Source organism: Archocentrus centrarchus, chromosome 6 (genome assembly GCF_007364275.1).
Source record: "Archocentrus centrarchus isolate MPI-CPG fArcCen1 chromosome 6, fArcCen1, whole genome shotgun sequence".
Classification (NCBI taxonomy): Eukaryota; Metazoa; Chordata; class Actinopteri; order Cichliformes; family Cichlidae; genus Archocentrus; species Archocentrus centrarchus.
In genome coordinates, this window is record NC_044351.1 from 17782718 (window position 1) to 17801679 (window position 18962).

The 18962-nt window shown below is 42.4% G+C and overlaps 1 protein-coding gene across 1 annotated transcript in view; it reads left to right on the forward strand.

Annotated features, from left to right (window-relative positions):
• The window catches only part of LOC115781419 (mucin-2-like), a 39199-nt gene extending 20438 nt beyond the window's left edge, over positions 1–18761 (forward strand). Inside the window, 24 exon segments of the mRNA XM_030731059.1 lie at positions 375–2066; positions 2068–2702; positions 2752–5653; positions 5705–5978; positions 6675–6754; positions 7022–9314; positions 9785–9942; positions 11866–12037; positions 12147–12391; positions 12993–13176; positions 13555–13750; positions 13847–14022; positions 14136–14205; positions 14515–14654; positions 14748–14779; positions 14873–15041; positions 15802–15906; positions 15997–16037; positions 16191–16313; positions 16993–17094; positions 17197–17325; positions 17494–17533; positions 17832–17955; positions 18092–18761. Coding sequence (XP_030586919.1) covers positions 375–2066; positions 2068–2702; positions 2752–5653; positions 5705–5978; positions 6675–6754; positions 7022–9314; positions 9785–9942; positions 11866–12037; positions 12147–12391; positions 12993–13176; positions 13555–13750; positions 13847–14022; positions 14136–14205; positions 14515–14654; positions 14748–14779; positions 14873–15041; positions 15802–15906; positions 15997–16037; positions 16191–16313; positions 16993–17094; positions 17197–17325; positions 17494–17533; positions 17832–17955; positions 18092–18269 — 10260 coding nt within the window. The 3' untranslated portion in view covers positions 18270–18761.
• The last annotated feature ends 201 nt before the right edge of the window (positions 18762–18962 follow it).

An 18962-nucleotide genomic window follows, 5' to 3' on the forward strand; every position in this document is an offset into this window, starting at 1 on the left:
CGACAAGGCCTCCCACAACCACCACTACAACACCTCACACAACAACCACTACAACACCTCACCCAACAACCACTACAACACCTCACACATACACCACTACAACTCCTCCCCCATCAACCACTACAACACCTCACCCAACAACGACAACAACACCTCACCCAACAACCACTACAACACCTCACCCAACAACGACAACAACTCCTCACACAACAACCACTACAACACCTCCCCCGTCAACCACTACAACACCTCACCCAACAACAACTACAACACCTCACCCAACAACAACAACAACACCTCCCACAACAACCACTACAACACCTCACACAACAACCACTACAACTCTTCCCACATCAACCCCAACACATATCTGCTTTGATTGTAAGTGGTCATCCTGGATTAACCAGAATTATCCTGGTAGTGAGCCAGATGATGGAGATCATGAATCCCTTGCTAACATTACTATTCAGGACTTAGGTGAATGCATAAAACCCTTGCACATACAATGTAGAGCTAAAGACTTTCCAGATACACCTTTGAAGAACTTAAACCAGCAGGTAACATGCAACCCTCAAGATGGACTGATCTGTCATAACAAAGACCAATACTTTCCTCCTAAATGTTATGACTATGAAATACGTGTTTTCTGTTGCCCTGATGATTGTGATATTGCAACCCCTACAACACCTCCCCCAAAAACCACTACAACACCTCACCCAACAACGACAACAACACCTCACACATACACCACTACAACTCCTCCCACAACAACCACTACAACACCTCACCCAACAACCACTACAACACCTCACACATACACCACTACAACACCTCCCACAACCACCACTACAACACCTCACACAACAACCACTACAACACCTCCTTCAACGACCACTACAACACCTCCCCCAACAACCACTACAACACCTCACCCAACAACGACAACTCCTCCCTCATCAACCACTACAACACCTCACACAACAACCACTACAACACCTCACCCAACAACCACTACAACACCTCACACATACACCACCACTACTCCTCCCCCATCAACCACGACAAGGCCTCCCACAACCACCACGACAAGGCCTCCCACAACCACCACTACAACACCTCACACAACAACCCCTACAACACCTCCCCCAACAACCACTACAACACCTCACCCAACAACGACAACAACACCTCACACATACACCACTACAACTCCTCCCACAACAACCACTACAACAACTCACCCAACAACGACAACTCCTCCCTCATCAACCACTACAACACCTCACACAACAACCACTACAACACCTCACCCAACAACCACTACAACACCTCACACATACACCACTACTACTCCTCCCCCATCAACTACTTCAACACCTCCCCCATCAACCACGACAAGTCCTCCCACAACCACCACTACAACACCTCACACAACAACCACTACAACACCTCCTTCAACGACCACTACAACACCTCCCCCAACAACCACTACAACACCTCACCCAACAACGACAACTCCTCCCTCATCAACCACTACAACACCTCCCACAACAACCACTACAACACCTCACCCAACAACCACTACAACACCTCACACATACACCACCACTACTCCTCCCCCATCAACCACGACAAGGCCTCCCACAACCACCACGACAAGGCCTCCCACAACCACCACTACAACACCTCACACAACAACCACTACAACACCTCACCCAACAACGACAACTCCTCCCTCATCAACCACTACAACACCTCACACAACAACCACTACAACACCTCACACATACACCACTACAACTCCTCCCCCATCAACCACGACAACGCCTCCCACAACCACCACTACAACACCTCACCCAACAACGACCACTACAACACCTCACCCAACAACCACTACAACACCTCACACAACAACCACTACAACTCCTCCCACAACAACCACTACAACACCTCACCCAACAACGACAACAACACCTCACACATACACCACTACAACTCCTCCCACAACCACCACTACAACACCTCACACAACAACCACTACAACACCTCCATCAACAACCACTACAAACACCTCACCCAACAACGACAACAACTCCTCACACAACAACCACTACAACACCTCCCCCAACAACCACTACAACACCTCACCCAACAACGACAACAACTCCTCACACATACACCACTACAACACCTCCCACAACAACCACTACAACACCTCACCCAACAACCACTACAACACCTCACACATACACCACTACAACTCCTCCCACAACAACCACTACAACACCTCACCCAACAACGACAACTCCTCCCTCATCAAGCACTACAACACCTCACCCAACAACGACAACAACACCTCACACATACACCACTACAACTCCTCCCACAACCACCACTACAACACCTCACACAACAACCACTACAACACCTCCTTCAACAACCACTACAACACCTCACCCAACAACGACAACAACTCCTCACACAACAACCACTACAACTCCTCCCCCATCAACCACTACAACACCTCACCCAACAACGACAACAACACCTCACACATACACCACTACAACTCCTCCCAAAACAACCACTACAACACCTCACACAACAACCACTACAACACCTCCTTCAACAACCACTACAACACCTCACCCAACAACGACAACAACTCCTCACACAACAACCACTACAACACCTCCCCCAACAACCACTACAAACACCTCACCCAACAACGACAACAACTCCTCACACATACACCACTACAACACCTCCCACAACAACCACTACAACACCTCACCCAACAACCACTACAACACCTCACACATACACCACTACAACTCCTCCCACAACAACCACTACAACACCTCACCCATACAACGACAACTCCTCCTCATCAAGCACTACAACACCTCACCCAACAACGACAACAACACCTCACACATACACCACTACAACTCCTCCCACAACAACCACTACAACACCTCCCCCAACAACCACTACAACACCTCACCCAACAACGACAACAACACCTCACACATACACCACTACAACACCTCCCACAACAACCACTACAACACCTCACCCAACAACGACAACTCCTCCCTCATCAAGCACTACAACACCTCACCCAACAACGACAACAACACCTCACACATACACCACTACAACTCCTCCCACAACAACCACTACAACACCTCACCCAACAACCACGACAACACCTCACACATACACCACTACAACACCGCACACAACAACCACTACAACACCTCCCACAACAACCACTACAACACCTCACCCAACAACCACTACAACACCTCACACATACACCACGACAACACCTCCCACAACAACCACTACAACACCTCACACAACAACCACTACAACACCTCACACATACACCACTACAACTCCTCCCACAACCACCACTACAACACCTCACACAACAACCACTACAACACCTCCTTCAACAACCACTACAACACCTCACCCAACAACGACAACAACTCCTCACACAACAACCACTACAACACCTCCCCCAACAACCACTACAACACCTCACCCAACAACGACAACAACTCCTCACACATACACCACTACAACACCTCCCACAACAACCACTACAACACCTCACCCAACAACCACTACAACACCTCACACATACACCACTACAACTCCTCCCACAACAACCCCAACACATATCTGCTTTGATTGTAAGTGGTCATCCTGGATTAACCAGAATTATCCTGGTAGTGAGCCAGATGATGGAGATCATGAATCCCTTGCTAACATTACTGTTCAGGACTTAGGTGAATGCATAAAACCCTTGCACATACAATGTAGAGCTAAAGACTTTCCAGATATACCTTTGAAGAACTTAAACCAGCAGGTAACATGCAACCCTCAAGATGGACTGATCTGTCATAACAAAGACCAATACTTTCTTCCTAAATGTTATGACTATGAAATACGTGTTTTCTGTTGCCCTGATGATTGTGATATTGCAACCCCTACAACACCTCCCCCAACAACCACTACAACACCTCACCCAACAACGACAACAACACCTCACACATACACCACTACAACTCCTCCCACAACAACCACTACAACAACTCACCCAACAACGACAACTCCTCCCTCATCAACCACTACAACACCTCACACAACAACCACTACAACACCTCACCCAACAACCACTACAACACCTCACACATACACCACTACTACTCCTCCCCCATCAACTACTTCAACACCTCCCCCATCAACCACGACAAGTCCTCCCACAACCACCACTACAACACCTCACACAACAACCACTACAACACCTCCTTCAACGACCACTACAACACCTCCCCCAACAACCACTACAACACCTCACCCAACAACGACAACTCCTCCCTCATCAACCACTACAACACCTCACACAACAACCACTACAACACCTCACCCAACAACCACTACAACACCTCACACATACACCACCACTACTCCTCCCCCATCAACCACGACAAGGCCTCCCACAACCACCACGACAAGGCCTCCCACAACCACCACTACAACACCTCACACAACAACCACTACAACACCTCACCCAACAACGACAACTCCTCCCTCATCAACCACTACAACACCTCACACAACAACCACTACAACACCTCACACATACACCACTACAACTCCTCCCCCATCAACCACGACAACGCCTCCCACAACCACCACTACAACACCTCACCCAACAACGACCACTACAACACCTCACCCAACAACCACTACAACACCTCACACAACAACCACTACAACACCTCCCCCAACAACCACTACAACACCTCACCCAACAACGACAACAACACCTCACACATACACCACTACAACTCCTCCCACAACCACCACTACAACACCTCACACAACAACCACTACAACACCTCCTTCAACAACCACTACAACACCTCACCCAACAACGACAACAACTCCTCACACAACAACCACTACAACACCTCCCCCAACAACCACTACAACACCTCACCCAACAACGACAACAACTCCTCACACATACACCACTACAACACCTCCCACAACAACCACTACAACACCTCACCCAACAACCACTACAACACCTCACACATACACCACTACAACTCCTCCCACAACAACCACTACAACACCTCACCCAACAACGACAACTCCTCCCTCATCAAGCACTACAACACCTCACCCAACAACCACAACAACACCTCACACATCCACCACTACAACACCTCCCACAACCACCACTACAACACCTCACACAACAACCACTACAACACCTCCTTCAACAACCACTACAACACCTCACCCAACAACGACAACAACTCCTCACACAACAACCACTACAACTCCTCCCCCATCAACCACTACAACACCTCACCCAACAACGACAACAACACCTCACACATACACCACTACAACTCCTCCCACAACCACCACTACAACACCTCACACAACAACCACTACAACACCTCCTTCAACAACCACTACAACACCTCACCCAACAACGACAACAACTCCTCACACAACAACCACTACAACACCTCCCCCAACAACCACTACAACACCTCACCCAACAACGACAACAACTCCTCACACATACACCACTACAACACCTCCCACAACAACCACTACAACACCTCACCCAACAACCACTACAACACCTCACACATACACCACTACAACTCCTCCCACAACAACCACTACAACACCTCACCCAACAACGACAACTCCTCCCTCATCAACCACTACAACACCTCACCCAACAACGACAACAACACCTCACACATACACCACTACAACTCCTCCCACAACAACCACTACAAACACCTCCCACAACAACCACTACAACACCTCACCCAACAACGACAACAACACCTCACACATACACCACTACAACACCTCCACAACAACCACTACAACACCTCACCCAACAACGACAACTCCTCCCTCATCAAGCACTACAACACCTCACCCAACAACGACAACAACACCTCACACATACACCACTACAACTCCTCCCACAACAACCACTACAACACCTCACCCAACAACCACTACAACACCTCACACATACACCACTACAACACCTCACACAACAACCACTACAACACCTCCCACAACAACCACTACAACACCTCACCCAACAACCACTACAACACCTCACACATACACCACTACAACACCTCCCACAACAACCACTACAACACCTCACACAACAACCACTACAACACCTCACACATACACCACTACAACTCCTCCCACAACCACCACTACAACACCTCACACAACAACCACTACAACACCTCCTTCAACAACCACTACAACACCTCACCCAACAACGACAACAACTCCTCACACAACAACCACTACAACACCTCCCACAACAACCACTACAACACCTCACCCAACAACGACAACAACTCCTCACACATACACCACTACAACACCTCCCACAACAACCACTACAACACCTCACCCAACAACCACTACAACACCTCACACATACACCACTACAACTCCTCCCACAACAACCCCAACACATATCTGCTTTGATTGTAAGTGGTCATCCTGGATTAACCAGAATTATCCTGGTAGTGAGCCAGATGATGGAGATCATGAATCCCTTGCTAACATTACTGTTCAGGACTTAGGTGAATGCATAAAACCCTTGCACATACAATGTAGAGCTAAAGACTTTCCAGATATACCTTTGAAGAACTTAAACCAGCAGGTAACATGCAACCCTCAAGATGGACTGATCTGTCATAACAAAGACCAATACTTTCTTCCTAAATGTTATGACTATGAAATACGTGTTTTCTGTTGCCCTGATGATTGTGATATTGCAACCCCTACAACACCTCCCCCAACAACCACTACAACACCTCACCCAACAACGACAACAACACCTCACACATACACCACTACAACTCCTCCCACAACAACCACTACAACACCTCACCCAACAACCACTACAACACCTCACACATACACCACTACAACACCTCCCACAACAACCACTACAACACCTCACCCAACAACGACAACTCCTCCCTCATCAAGCACTACAACACCTCACCCAACAACGACAACAACACCTCACACATACACCACTACAACTCCTCCCACAACAACCACTACAACACCTCCCCCAACAACCACTACAACACCTCACCCAACAACAACAACAACTCCTCACACAACAACCCCTATAACACCTCCCACAACAACCACTACAACACCTCACCCAACAACGACAACAACACCTCACACATACACCACTACAACACCTCCCACAACAACCACTACAACACCTCACCCAACAACCACTATAACACCTCACACATACACCACTACAACTCCTCCCACAACAACCACTACAACAACTCACCCAACAACGACAACTCCTCCCTCATCAACCACTACAACACCTCACACAACAACCACTACAACACCTCACCCAACAACCACTACAACACCTCACACATACACCACTACTACTCCTCCCCCATCAACTACTTCAACACCTCCCCCATCAACCACGACAAGTCCTCCCACAACCACCACTACAACACCTCACACAACAACCACTACAACACCTCCTTCAACGACCACTACAACACCTCCCCCAACAACCACTACAACACCTCACCCAACAACGACAACTCCTCCCTCATCAACCACTACAACACCTCACACAACAACCACTACAACACCTCACCCAACAACCACTACAACACCTCACACATACACCACCACTACTCCTCCCCCATCAACCACGACAAGGCCTCCCACAACCACCACGACAAGGCCTCCCACAACCACCACTACAACACCTCACACAACAACCACTACAACACCTCACCCAACAACGACAACTCCTCCCTCATCAACCACTACAACACCTCACACTACAACACCTCACACATACACCACTACAACTCCTCCCCCATCAACCACGACAACGCCTCCCACAACCACCACTACAACACCTCACCCAACAACGACCACTACAACACCTCACCCAACAACCACTACAACACCTCACACAACAACCACTACAACTCCTCCCCCATCAACCACTACAACACCTCACCCAACAACGACAACAACACCTCACACATACACCACTACAACTCCTCCCACAACCACCACTACAACACCTCACACAACAACCACTACAACACCTCCCTCAACAACCACTACAACACCTCACCCAACAACGACAACAACTCCTCACACAACAACCACTACAACACCTCCCCCAACAACCACTACAACACCTCACCCAACAACGACAACAACTCCTCACACATACACCACTACAACACCTCCCACAACAACCACTACAACACCTCACCCAACAACCACTACAACACCTCACACATACACCACTACAACTCCTCCCACAACAACCACTACAACACCTCACCCAACAACGACAACTCCTCCCTCATCAAGCACTACAACACCTCACCCAACAACGACAACAACACCTCACACATACACCACTACAACTCCTCCCACAACAACCACTACAACACCTCACCCAACAACCACTACAACACCTCACACATACACCACTACAACACCTCACACAACAACCACTACAACACCTCCCACAACAACCACTACAACACCTCACCCAACAACCACTACAACACCTCACACATACACCACTACAACACCTCCCACAACAACCACTACAACACCTCACCCAACAACGACAACTCCTCCCTCATCAAGCACTACAACACCTCACCCAACAACGACAACAACACCTCACACATACACCACTACAACTCCTCCCACAACAACCACTACAACACCTCACCCAACAACCACTACAACACCTCACACATACACCACTACAACTCCTTCCACAACAACCACTACAACACCTCACCCAACAACGACAACTCCTCCCTCATCAAGCACTACAACACCTCACACAACAACCACTACAACACCTCACACATACACCACTACAACACCTCACACATACACCACTACAACTCCTCCCCCGTCAACTACTTCAACACCTCCCCCATCAACCACAACAACGCCTCCCACAACCACCACTACAACACCTCACACAACAACCACTACAACACCTACCCCAACAACCACTACAACCCCTCCCACATACACCACTACAACTCCTCCCACAACAACCATTACAACAACTTATAGAACAACTTCTGGAGTCACTACAAACTCTTTCATCACAACAAATCCACCAACAGGACAACTTTGTCTTTGCACATACCTGAATAAAACATTTTCTAGTGGTAAGTAATTCATTTTCTAATGAGTTGTCTATATAATTAATATTAAATTTGTATTGTGACTATATTTACCTTTACAATACACCTAAACTATTATTTATTGGCACACCAAGGCCATTTCATTAAATTATAATTTTTTCATTTTCATTTTTGCCTATCCTTTTGATTAAACAGCTTTTATACATTTTATCACAGACTTTTTTTTTTATCCATGCAGGAAATTTTATAATAAAAAAATAATTTTTTGTTTTTTTTTCCTCTGGCAAAACTTTTGTCATTATCATCACCATCTACTCATTGGCACTGTGGCCAAAAATTAGATAAACAAAGTAAAGAACTGTACTTTGTATTGTTCATAATCAAAACAATAACGTTGGACAGACTCGACATAAAGTTTTATTGTATAGACTAGTTTTACCTTGTTTTTTCAGTCATTTTGATCAAACGTTTTTTTCTCCCTTATTCTCATTTAGATACGTTCATGTACAATTCGACTGATGAAGAAGGCAGGTGTTACACTGCATATTGTAATTCAAAATGCGTTATTGAAAACCACCCATGTGCCACTATTACTCCACCAACAGTCCCTCCAATCCCTCCAGACTGCCTCTATCTCACTCCACCTAGAAAGGTATTTCAATAAGGAGAGATCATTGGGTGAAATAAATAAGATTTATTGATAATACAAATAGTTGTTTGGCAGTTAGACTCTGATGGCCCAGTGAAGCTGAAGGGAATCTCAAGAATCAAGAATTTATTGTCATTATACGTCAAGACAGAAAATGAAATTACCTTCCAGAACACCCATCCAAGAAATACAACCAACAAAACAAACAGGGAAGACAGGTGTCTGAGGTCATGCAGCTATTATACAGTGCTACCTTTAAGAAAAGAAAACAAACATACAACAGGGTAATTAGGTTTCAAAAAAATTTATCTATTCATCTACCAGGGTCCAAAAAAAACACCTTAGCTAAGGATATCGCACATTTAAAGCCGGGATAGCAATATGATTGGGTAGGGAGGTGGGGGACGGGGTGCCAACGGAGACGAGAGGGTCGGGACATTATGGAGCCAGATCACGGCTCCCAGCCAAAACAGTTCCCTGGTAATGATGGACGTCAGCAGGCCTGGTACGCCAGATCCAGCTCACACAAATCACAAATAGGGCTGGAGGGGAAGAGCGTCTGGTACACATTGACCTGGAGAGATATGATTACCAGCCTCAAGGCCGGCTAAGGAGCCAAATTCCTGATAGATGTTGTTTTGGAACAGGCTGCTTGTTATTTTTCCAACAGCCTTCACTTTCACTGGGGAACCCATTCAGTAAATCCAATAATCCAAATCACAGTTACCGTCTTCGTTATACAGAACCGAACTTTATCTCCAGATCTTATCCCTTTTCCCTGCGAGCACGTTCACAGCTGGACAACACATCCAGCTTGCGGCTCAGGTCCAACAGGCTCTGACTCTGAGTCTGAACGGCTCTGCATAGGCTATCCATCTGGTTCCGCTGACTCGGCAGATGCCGAACTGCTGCCCAGATTTTCTTAATTTCCCGGTGAATCAGGTATCCTTCAAGCCCAGACAGAAGAGATCCTGTTACCAAAAAGCAGAATATGTATACCTGTTCCACGTCCTCAATCGATAGCGCCGCAAAACACACAGGTCTCCACATGCTCCACGAATCCAGGACGTATCTGACCGGGTCTGTTCCACTAGGACATGTGGGCTTCCCTTTCCCCGATCTCATAGTGGAGAAAATACGATCCATGGTGTTTAGGGCCCAGTTTTCCAGACCCATGTTGTTTCTTATTCAATCTATGTGTAAGAGAGGCACTTTCAGCAAAGCAGGTTAGAAGGGGAGGGCAGGAGAGAGAGAAAGATGCGACTGTCTCCATCAAGAGCAGGAAGAGAATCTCAGTAGAAATAGGGATTAGAATTGGAAGGGTGGTGAAAGGGAGGAGGAGGGTTACACAAATCAATCTGGAAGGGCGAATCACTGACAAGCAGGGATGTTTAAAGCACACTGAGCCGAGGCTGATTAGCTTGAGGAAGGTGGACAGAAATATGATTGGACTAGAAGAAATGAGGTCAATGTTGAGTTTGACAGCATGGGAAAGTGGAGGTGTCAGAGAAACAACAAAACACTTGGGAAAGAATGTGGATGAATGATTTCAGATCATCCTTATTGAACTTACACCTAAGCTTCATTTTTGAAATACACAAAACAGAGGAAAATAAAGATTCATTAACCATGTAAATGCATCCATTGTCAGTCAAAACTGCTGTCTTAACTTTGTTGTTTATGCTGAAACAAGAATCAAGGTCAAGTTTGGGAAATATAATTGCCTTGCTAACAATTGCATTGTGGTTGTGTTTCTCAGAGATACTGATAATATGTACTGAAAGCTTACAACAAAACCAGTTTTTTAAATGGTCTTTACAAAGGTTGTTGAACACACAACAAGTGTGTCTCTTAAAAGGGTCAAATATAATATTTCTGTCTCTCACATGTCGCTCATGGCTAAAAGTACTGTTGTGTCCCTAACAGAATGGTGATTCCTGGAGCTCAAGCAAATGCACCACACAAACGTGTATAAATGGCACAGTCATCACAACATATCAGCAATGTGCTTTTGCACCTCTACCTAAATGTGAGAATAAGCAGTCACCAGTTAAAGTTTATGATGAAACAGGCTGCTGTTTCCACTATGAATGCAAATGTAAGTTCCTATGAAAGTTTAAAAATGCCACATATTAAAACTGCTTCACTTATAAGGAAATTACAAAATTACTTGTTTCTTTGATCTAATCTCAATCTAATATTTGCAGGTATTTGTGGCGGCTGGGGAGATCCTCATTATATTACATTTGATGGACAGTATTACAGCTTCCAGAAAAACTGCACATATGTCCTGGTTAAAGAGATCAAAGCTCGATACAATTTTACAGTTCATATTGACAATGTAAACTGTGATGCCACTGGAACTGTGACCTGTGCTAAAGCCCTTATTGTGTATTACAAAAGCTATGAAGTTATTCTTACACAGGAGAGAGGAGCAAAGACTGTGAACAAGGTGAGTATGGCCTAGACAGACTGTCATAAAAGTTCTGATATTATGCCACTGCATAATATTTAAATACTAGTAAAGAAGCCAGTGTGTGTGTTTCTAACTGGAAAGTCATGCTACCAGTTAGTGATGCACTGCTGTAAAATCACTGTGGCCAGGACCACTGACATCACATACACCAGAAAAAAGTATCGCCTGACAGTACTAAGGCACTAAAAATTACTCAAGGAACCGAGCAACACATAATTATACTGAGGTCCTTCCATTTTTGTTTATTAATATTATTTTTTGTAGGTTTCATCCAGGTCCTAATAGCATGCACAGTTTCTGTGTCAATGAAATCCCAAACAAATCTATATTTATATTTGGGAATTCGTGGGCTAAAAAGGCCTTTAAAAACAACTTCCCCGTGCACTTTCATTAGTTTCTCCACACCATAAACATGTACGTATACATAAACTCCCTATTCATACAGATGTCAATACTGTACATGTGGCCACTCTCAAAAAGGACTGAGACAAAAATGACCATTCTCTCTTATTAAGATTATGCAATGCCAATCAAAATTAATGTTTCACTAACAGTAATTAATGTTGAAATTGTTTAGGTGTATGTCAACGGTAAGCTGAAAGCCTCAAACTTCCAAAATAAAGACATGATCATCACAAGTACAGGAATTCAGATGCTCTTAAGAATCCCAGAAATTGAAGCTGAAGTGATGTTCAAAGGGCTTTTATTCAGCGTAGACTTGCCGATGACTCGTTTCTACAACAACACAGAAGGACAGTGTGGTAAGCTGAGAATTGAATATGTCTTAAAATATTCATGAATGGTAAATGAGTATGCTATGGTAATAAATTAATGATAGTAATAAGACTATGGTCTAAGTAACAAATACAAATCAAATGTTCTCTACATTATGTGATGGATGTAACCTTCTCTTCTGCACTGTATTAATAATTACAATTTAATAAACTTATGACAGCGTGCTGAAATTTGTAGCCTACTAAAAACAGTCAATATACAATGTACACTTACAAATTCCTGTATACATTCTCCATTGCTACCTTTCTGTTTCATACACAGCCAGTGTTCATATCAGCAAATTTAGGATGTTTTTCCCTGTGATCAGCTGTAATATGTATGATGTTAACATTTCCATTCACAAGGTGTCTGTGACAATAACACGAAAAATGACTGCAGAATGAAAAATGGCCAGATTAATCCGTCATGCCCTGACATGGCCAATGATTGGCGTGTATCTGTCAAAGATAAGCCCTACTGTGATGTTGTGCCTCCTTCAACACCACCACCGCCACCACCAAAACCGTGCAACACGACAATTTGTGAAATTCTGAACAGCAAGTAGGAATTTACAAAATAAACTTACACACTGTGTCATTCAATAGTTCATTCAGTGGGACCATCAGAGTAACCTTCTTTCCTTCTTATTGTATTAAGGGTGTTTGAGGAATGCCACAAAGTAATCAAACCACAACCATATTATGAAGCCTGTAAATTTGATGTTTGCCACATGAATTCCACCTTGGGTTGTTCCAGTATAGAGGCATATGCCTCAATGTGTGCTGGAGCATTCATCTGTGTACCCTGGAGGAATGAAACCAAAGGACAGTGTGGTAAGAGATGTTTATTTTTTCTGTTTTGTGTTGTTTTGATAGAAAGTGATCATATTATTGTTTTAGATGTTTTCTGCCTCTTTTCATCTTAAATCAACTTTCTTTTGTTGTAGAATATAAATGTCCAGAAAATAAAGTCTACAAGCCTTGTGGGCCAACTGTTGTTCAAACTTGTAATGCAGGGTAATCACTTCATTTAATTTTTACACAAATTAAGCAATGTTTACATTTATGACCTAAAAATTTAATTATTATGGCATCAATTAGTTTTTGAGACATTTCAGGTCAACTTCAGGAGACCTCATCAAATTTCAGCCTGAACCAAAGTTGTGGACTAAGTGATGTTATTCCTAGAGCCTTGTTACTATTGGAGGAAAATAAAAAAAAAACAGCCCTTAAATGAACTCCTCCAGCACAACAGTACTGTGCTGAATTATAATTGTCATATATTGTTCTAGTTCTGAAATAACTGTTAATTCTCTTCTTATTTAGATTCAATGACAAGTTCACTCAGCAATGCCAGAAAGAAGAAAATTCTCAGAGCAGAGCTTGCAATGATTTTGTAGAAGGGTGCTTCTGCCCAGAGGGAATGACTTTATTCAGTTCAACTTCTGACATCTGCGTCTCCATCTGTAAGTATATTTTATGTTGTATATTGGAGAAAAATTGAATGTGAATCTTTGTGAGTAAGTCTACATTTGAGCTACTTGTTTTAAATGTTTAAGGTTGCGCTGGACCTGATGGCGCACCTAAACAGGTAAATGCTATGATATGCTACATATGCATTTTCAGTTATTCACAGTGTGGTCATTGATGTTGTGGAAATAATTATTTTTCATCACCCATACAGCTTGGTGACACCTGGAAGAGTGGCTGTCAGCAGTGTGTTTGTGACAAGGACACTTTTGGTGTTCGGTGTGAGCCTCTAACGTGCCCTACTCAGAAACCAGTAATGTGCACCAAAGAAGGTGAGGTGCTGGTGAACAGAACAGTGGACTGCTGCGAGACACAGATATGTGGTGAGTTATGTTAGTTACCGTGTGTCCTCTGATGCATGAATAAAAAAAAATATGATGGGAATAGGAACAGTTCTTCTTCTTTGGAAAAACAGATTTTCAGGTTGCTGTGCAGAGTTTAAACCAAAAAAGTTGCATCTCCACAAGATGCAACTTTTTTTGGAACTTTGGAATTCATGATTTATGAACTGTTACACACAAGATATTGTTGCATGTCAAAATAGTCTTATTTTTTAGTTCATAACAGGAGGAATTCCACATAAGAAAGATAATACAATTTACAAAGATTTGGACATATGCAGAAACCTAACCTGTGCCAAATAAATATTACCATCCATTAGTATCACTAACAATTGCCAACAATTTTCCATTCAATGCTTTTATGAGCGTGCAGCTCCTTAGACTTAAATGGAGTTTAGAAAAGAAATCTAATCTGCATTGGTTCATCCAGCTGAAGAACCAGTCACAATTGATAATATTCCACCTCGAGTAATGATCAGATTTTACTGAAACTTGTATGCAATTATCATCTAATGGGTCTTCACCTAATCTGTGCTCAAGGTCAAAGTCATATTTTTCACTTTACATGCAATAACCTGTGATTGAAATGGATCTTGAGCTGGATGAGCTACTATGTCACTGATGTTCTGGTTCTATTTCCTTTTTTTTTTTTTTAATTATGTGTTTTCCAGAAATATCTGCTGTAAAAATACTCCAACAAATTTCAAGCATTGATGGTTTGTTTTTATCTTTTCACCAACAGAATGTGTTAAGAGCACTTGTCCATTGCAATCAATGAAGTGTGACGTGGGATTTGATTTGAAGGTTGAGCTCTCAGATGATAAATGTTGCCCTGTTTACAGCTGTGGTAAGCTCAACATATAGGTGTCGTTTATTTACAGTGTTTGATTGTGAAAAACTTTAATCTGATTGTACTTCTGAACACTGTCTTATTTAGTGCCCAAAGATGTCTGTGTCTTCAATAATACTGAGTACATGGTAAGGAATAATAGACTGTATGTATAAGAGTATTTATATTTATATTTATATAAGTATGTTTAGGAGTGCTTCTTTGAGGAGAGTGTTTGTTGTCTTGTTACTCAAGGTCTTTATATGAAATTATTTAAGACATTACTTTTTTATCATGTGCAGCCTGGTTCGAATTTCTTCAAAAGCCCGTGTGAACCTTGCCGCTGCACTGAAACCAAGAGCTCCAGCACGAGGCTGAACAACATTAAGTGTGATGTAACACCGTGTTCAAAAATGTGTAACAAGGTACTTTTTCATGGAAATATTTTCATTTTCATTCATTCTGAATGTGAAGCCATTAAAATTATGTAAATAAGTATTTCAAATGACAACATGTTCTACATCCAATCACATAATTTATTTTCAGAAATATAAGAGAAGTGTGCTGTTGAACAGCTGATGACGCTTTAACTTTATGTAGCAATGATCATAGGTCTGAAGAACTGATATAAATATTGGACACAGCTGCCTTAAATGCTATTGCTGATTCATGACATCAGTCCTGAAAACAGTATTAATTTATCCATGTCACAGCTAGCTAGTAATGCAGTTATGGTGGTGTGATAGGCTCTGACTTGGAACATCTATCTCTGAAATATCTGATGTCTAGATTCCAAATATATAAATAGACTTTTGATCTAGTAGTAAAAATTTTCCAGTCCTGATGAATGTGGAAAATTATCTAGAGCAGCGATGACAATGTTTCAGAAAAAATAATGTTTCTATAACATTTTAATAACAATGTTTTGAGGGCCTCAGACCTGATAGTGTCTGTCTGAAATCCACCAAAATTAGCTAAATACCACTTGGAGGATAATTATTACAATTGTAAGTATTGTATAACTGGTAGTTGCTCATCATGTTATATGTAGATTTAACTTGTTGAAGTTGCAAACAATATTAACTGGTGTACTTTTCCCTGTAGGGCTATGTGTATGAGGACAAGCCTGGATCATGTTGTGGATCATGTGTACCAACGAGCTGTATTGTAGATGTCCCAGGATTTTCTTCTCCAGTAATTATAGAAGTGGGTGCAGCATAATTGAAACACTCTAAGAATCAGTTGGAAAAAATGTTTTATAAGAAAGAATTTATTATTAATAATTGACTATTTCTGTTCTTTTGACAGCCTTCTAAGACTTGGTCACCACCAGGTGATAACTGTATAAATTATCATTGCCAGAAAGTGAAAGATGACTTTTTAGTCTCTATAAACAAAGCAACTTGTCCTCCATTTGATCCTGAAAATTGTGTTCCAGTGAGTACAATCCAGCCTTTTAAAGCAGAATATGTTTTTATTTCTTACAGATAAATATTAACATGCAGAATGTCACATTAGAATGACAAAGATTAGCAGTTAATTTTGTAATACAAGTAACTAACTTCAGTTTGTTAGTGTTTACAATACACACTGTCTGTTTTACAGGGAACTGAGCAAACTGACGCAGATGGTTGCTGCACAACTTGTACGTATGACACAATTTATCCTGTGTTAGTAGTAGTAAAACCATACAGGCATGTGACTAAGTTAATCTTTCTAAAGCCCAATATTAAGTTCCATGTCTCTTCTTTTGTCACCTCAATAAATGAAGCAGATCAAGGCAAATTTCTTATCAGCCAAACCAGTAACTAATGATTTCACAAAGGCTTCCAGACTCGAGAGCTTATTTGGCACATATAAAATGATTTAACATGAACACCAAACAGAACACAAACCTGACATCTGCCCATCCAGTCACTCAGTGACTTTTATGTCATTCACAGGCACACCTCGTCAGAGCTGTAAAATCCACAGGAACACCACCTATCTGTACACAAAGAACTGCAGATCAGTTAACCAAGTGGAACTCACATCATGTGAGGGATCCTGTGGAGCGTCCTACTCAATGTGAGATTCACAGAAACATGCAGAACAAACTACTTGCTCTGTCATGCTAAACTGCACGTGCAGTTTTAATGTAAATATTTCTTTATGCTAATTTGTTTTTTTAACTGCAGCTGTCTGAAACTGTCTTTACTTGCAGGTACTCAGCAGAGGCCAATAACATGATGCATTCATGCACCTGCTGTCAAGAAATGCAGACCAGCAAGAAGAAAGTGACTGTGCAGTGCTCTGATCATACTACAAAAGAGTACACCTACATTTCAGTTGACAAGTGTGGCTGCAAAGTTGCTGAATGCAAAGAGCTGTCTGAAGATTGATCTAAAAAAAAATGGAAATCTAAGCCAGAAAGTCTATATTTCAACTCTTTCTCTTAAAAGATATCTAACCATCTTTGAAACAGCAGATATGTTCTGCTCTGAAATTCCCTGCATCTTCTTAAGATGTCTCTTTATAACTTTCTCATGCACTCTTTTGGAGGTGGGTCAAAATAATGTATTTGTGAGGTGCCCGTCATTCCTTTACAAACTTTATAATGTGGTGTTTCAGCCTTTGAGGGTGTTTATCCTCCATATATATTCAGAAATTCAGATATACCAGAAATTGCAGCAATACAGTCATGTTCCTTTGATATAGGAAAATAGTTTTGTATAAGAAAAGGGAAACATTTGAATTATAAAATACAGTTGACCATTATTTCTAACAACACAGATATATAACAATACATTTAATTATTATTAAAATAAGAGTCAAAAGAATGTCAAAAATATCTTTGTTCAATATCTGATATTTCAAACTGCTTCCTTCTGTTTCAATAAAACTGTGTTCATCATCATCATCATGTGTTCTTGTTTTTCTTATTGCCCATTTCTTGTGTGGTGATTAATCATTTGTAGTAATAACTGTATGTTTGAAAATATGCCATCATTAATTTTTCATATTATTTTGGATTGCTTGATATGATATTACTTACAGCTTAAACACTGTGAATCCTGACTATTATACAGTATAGT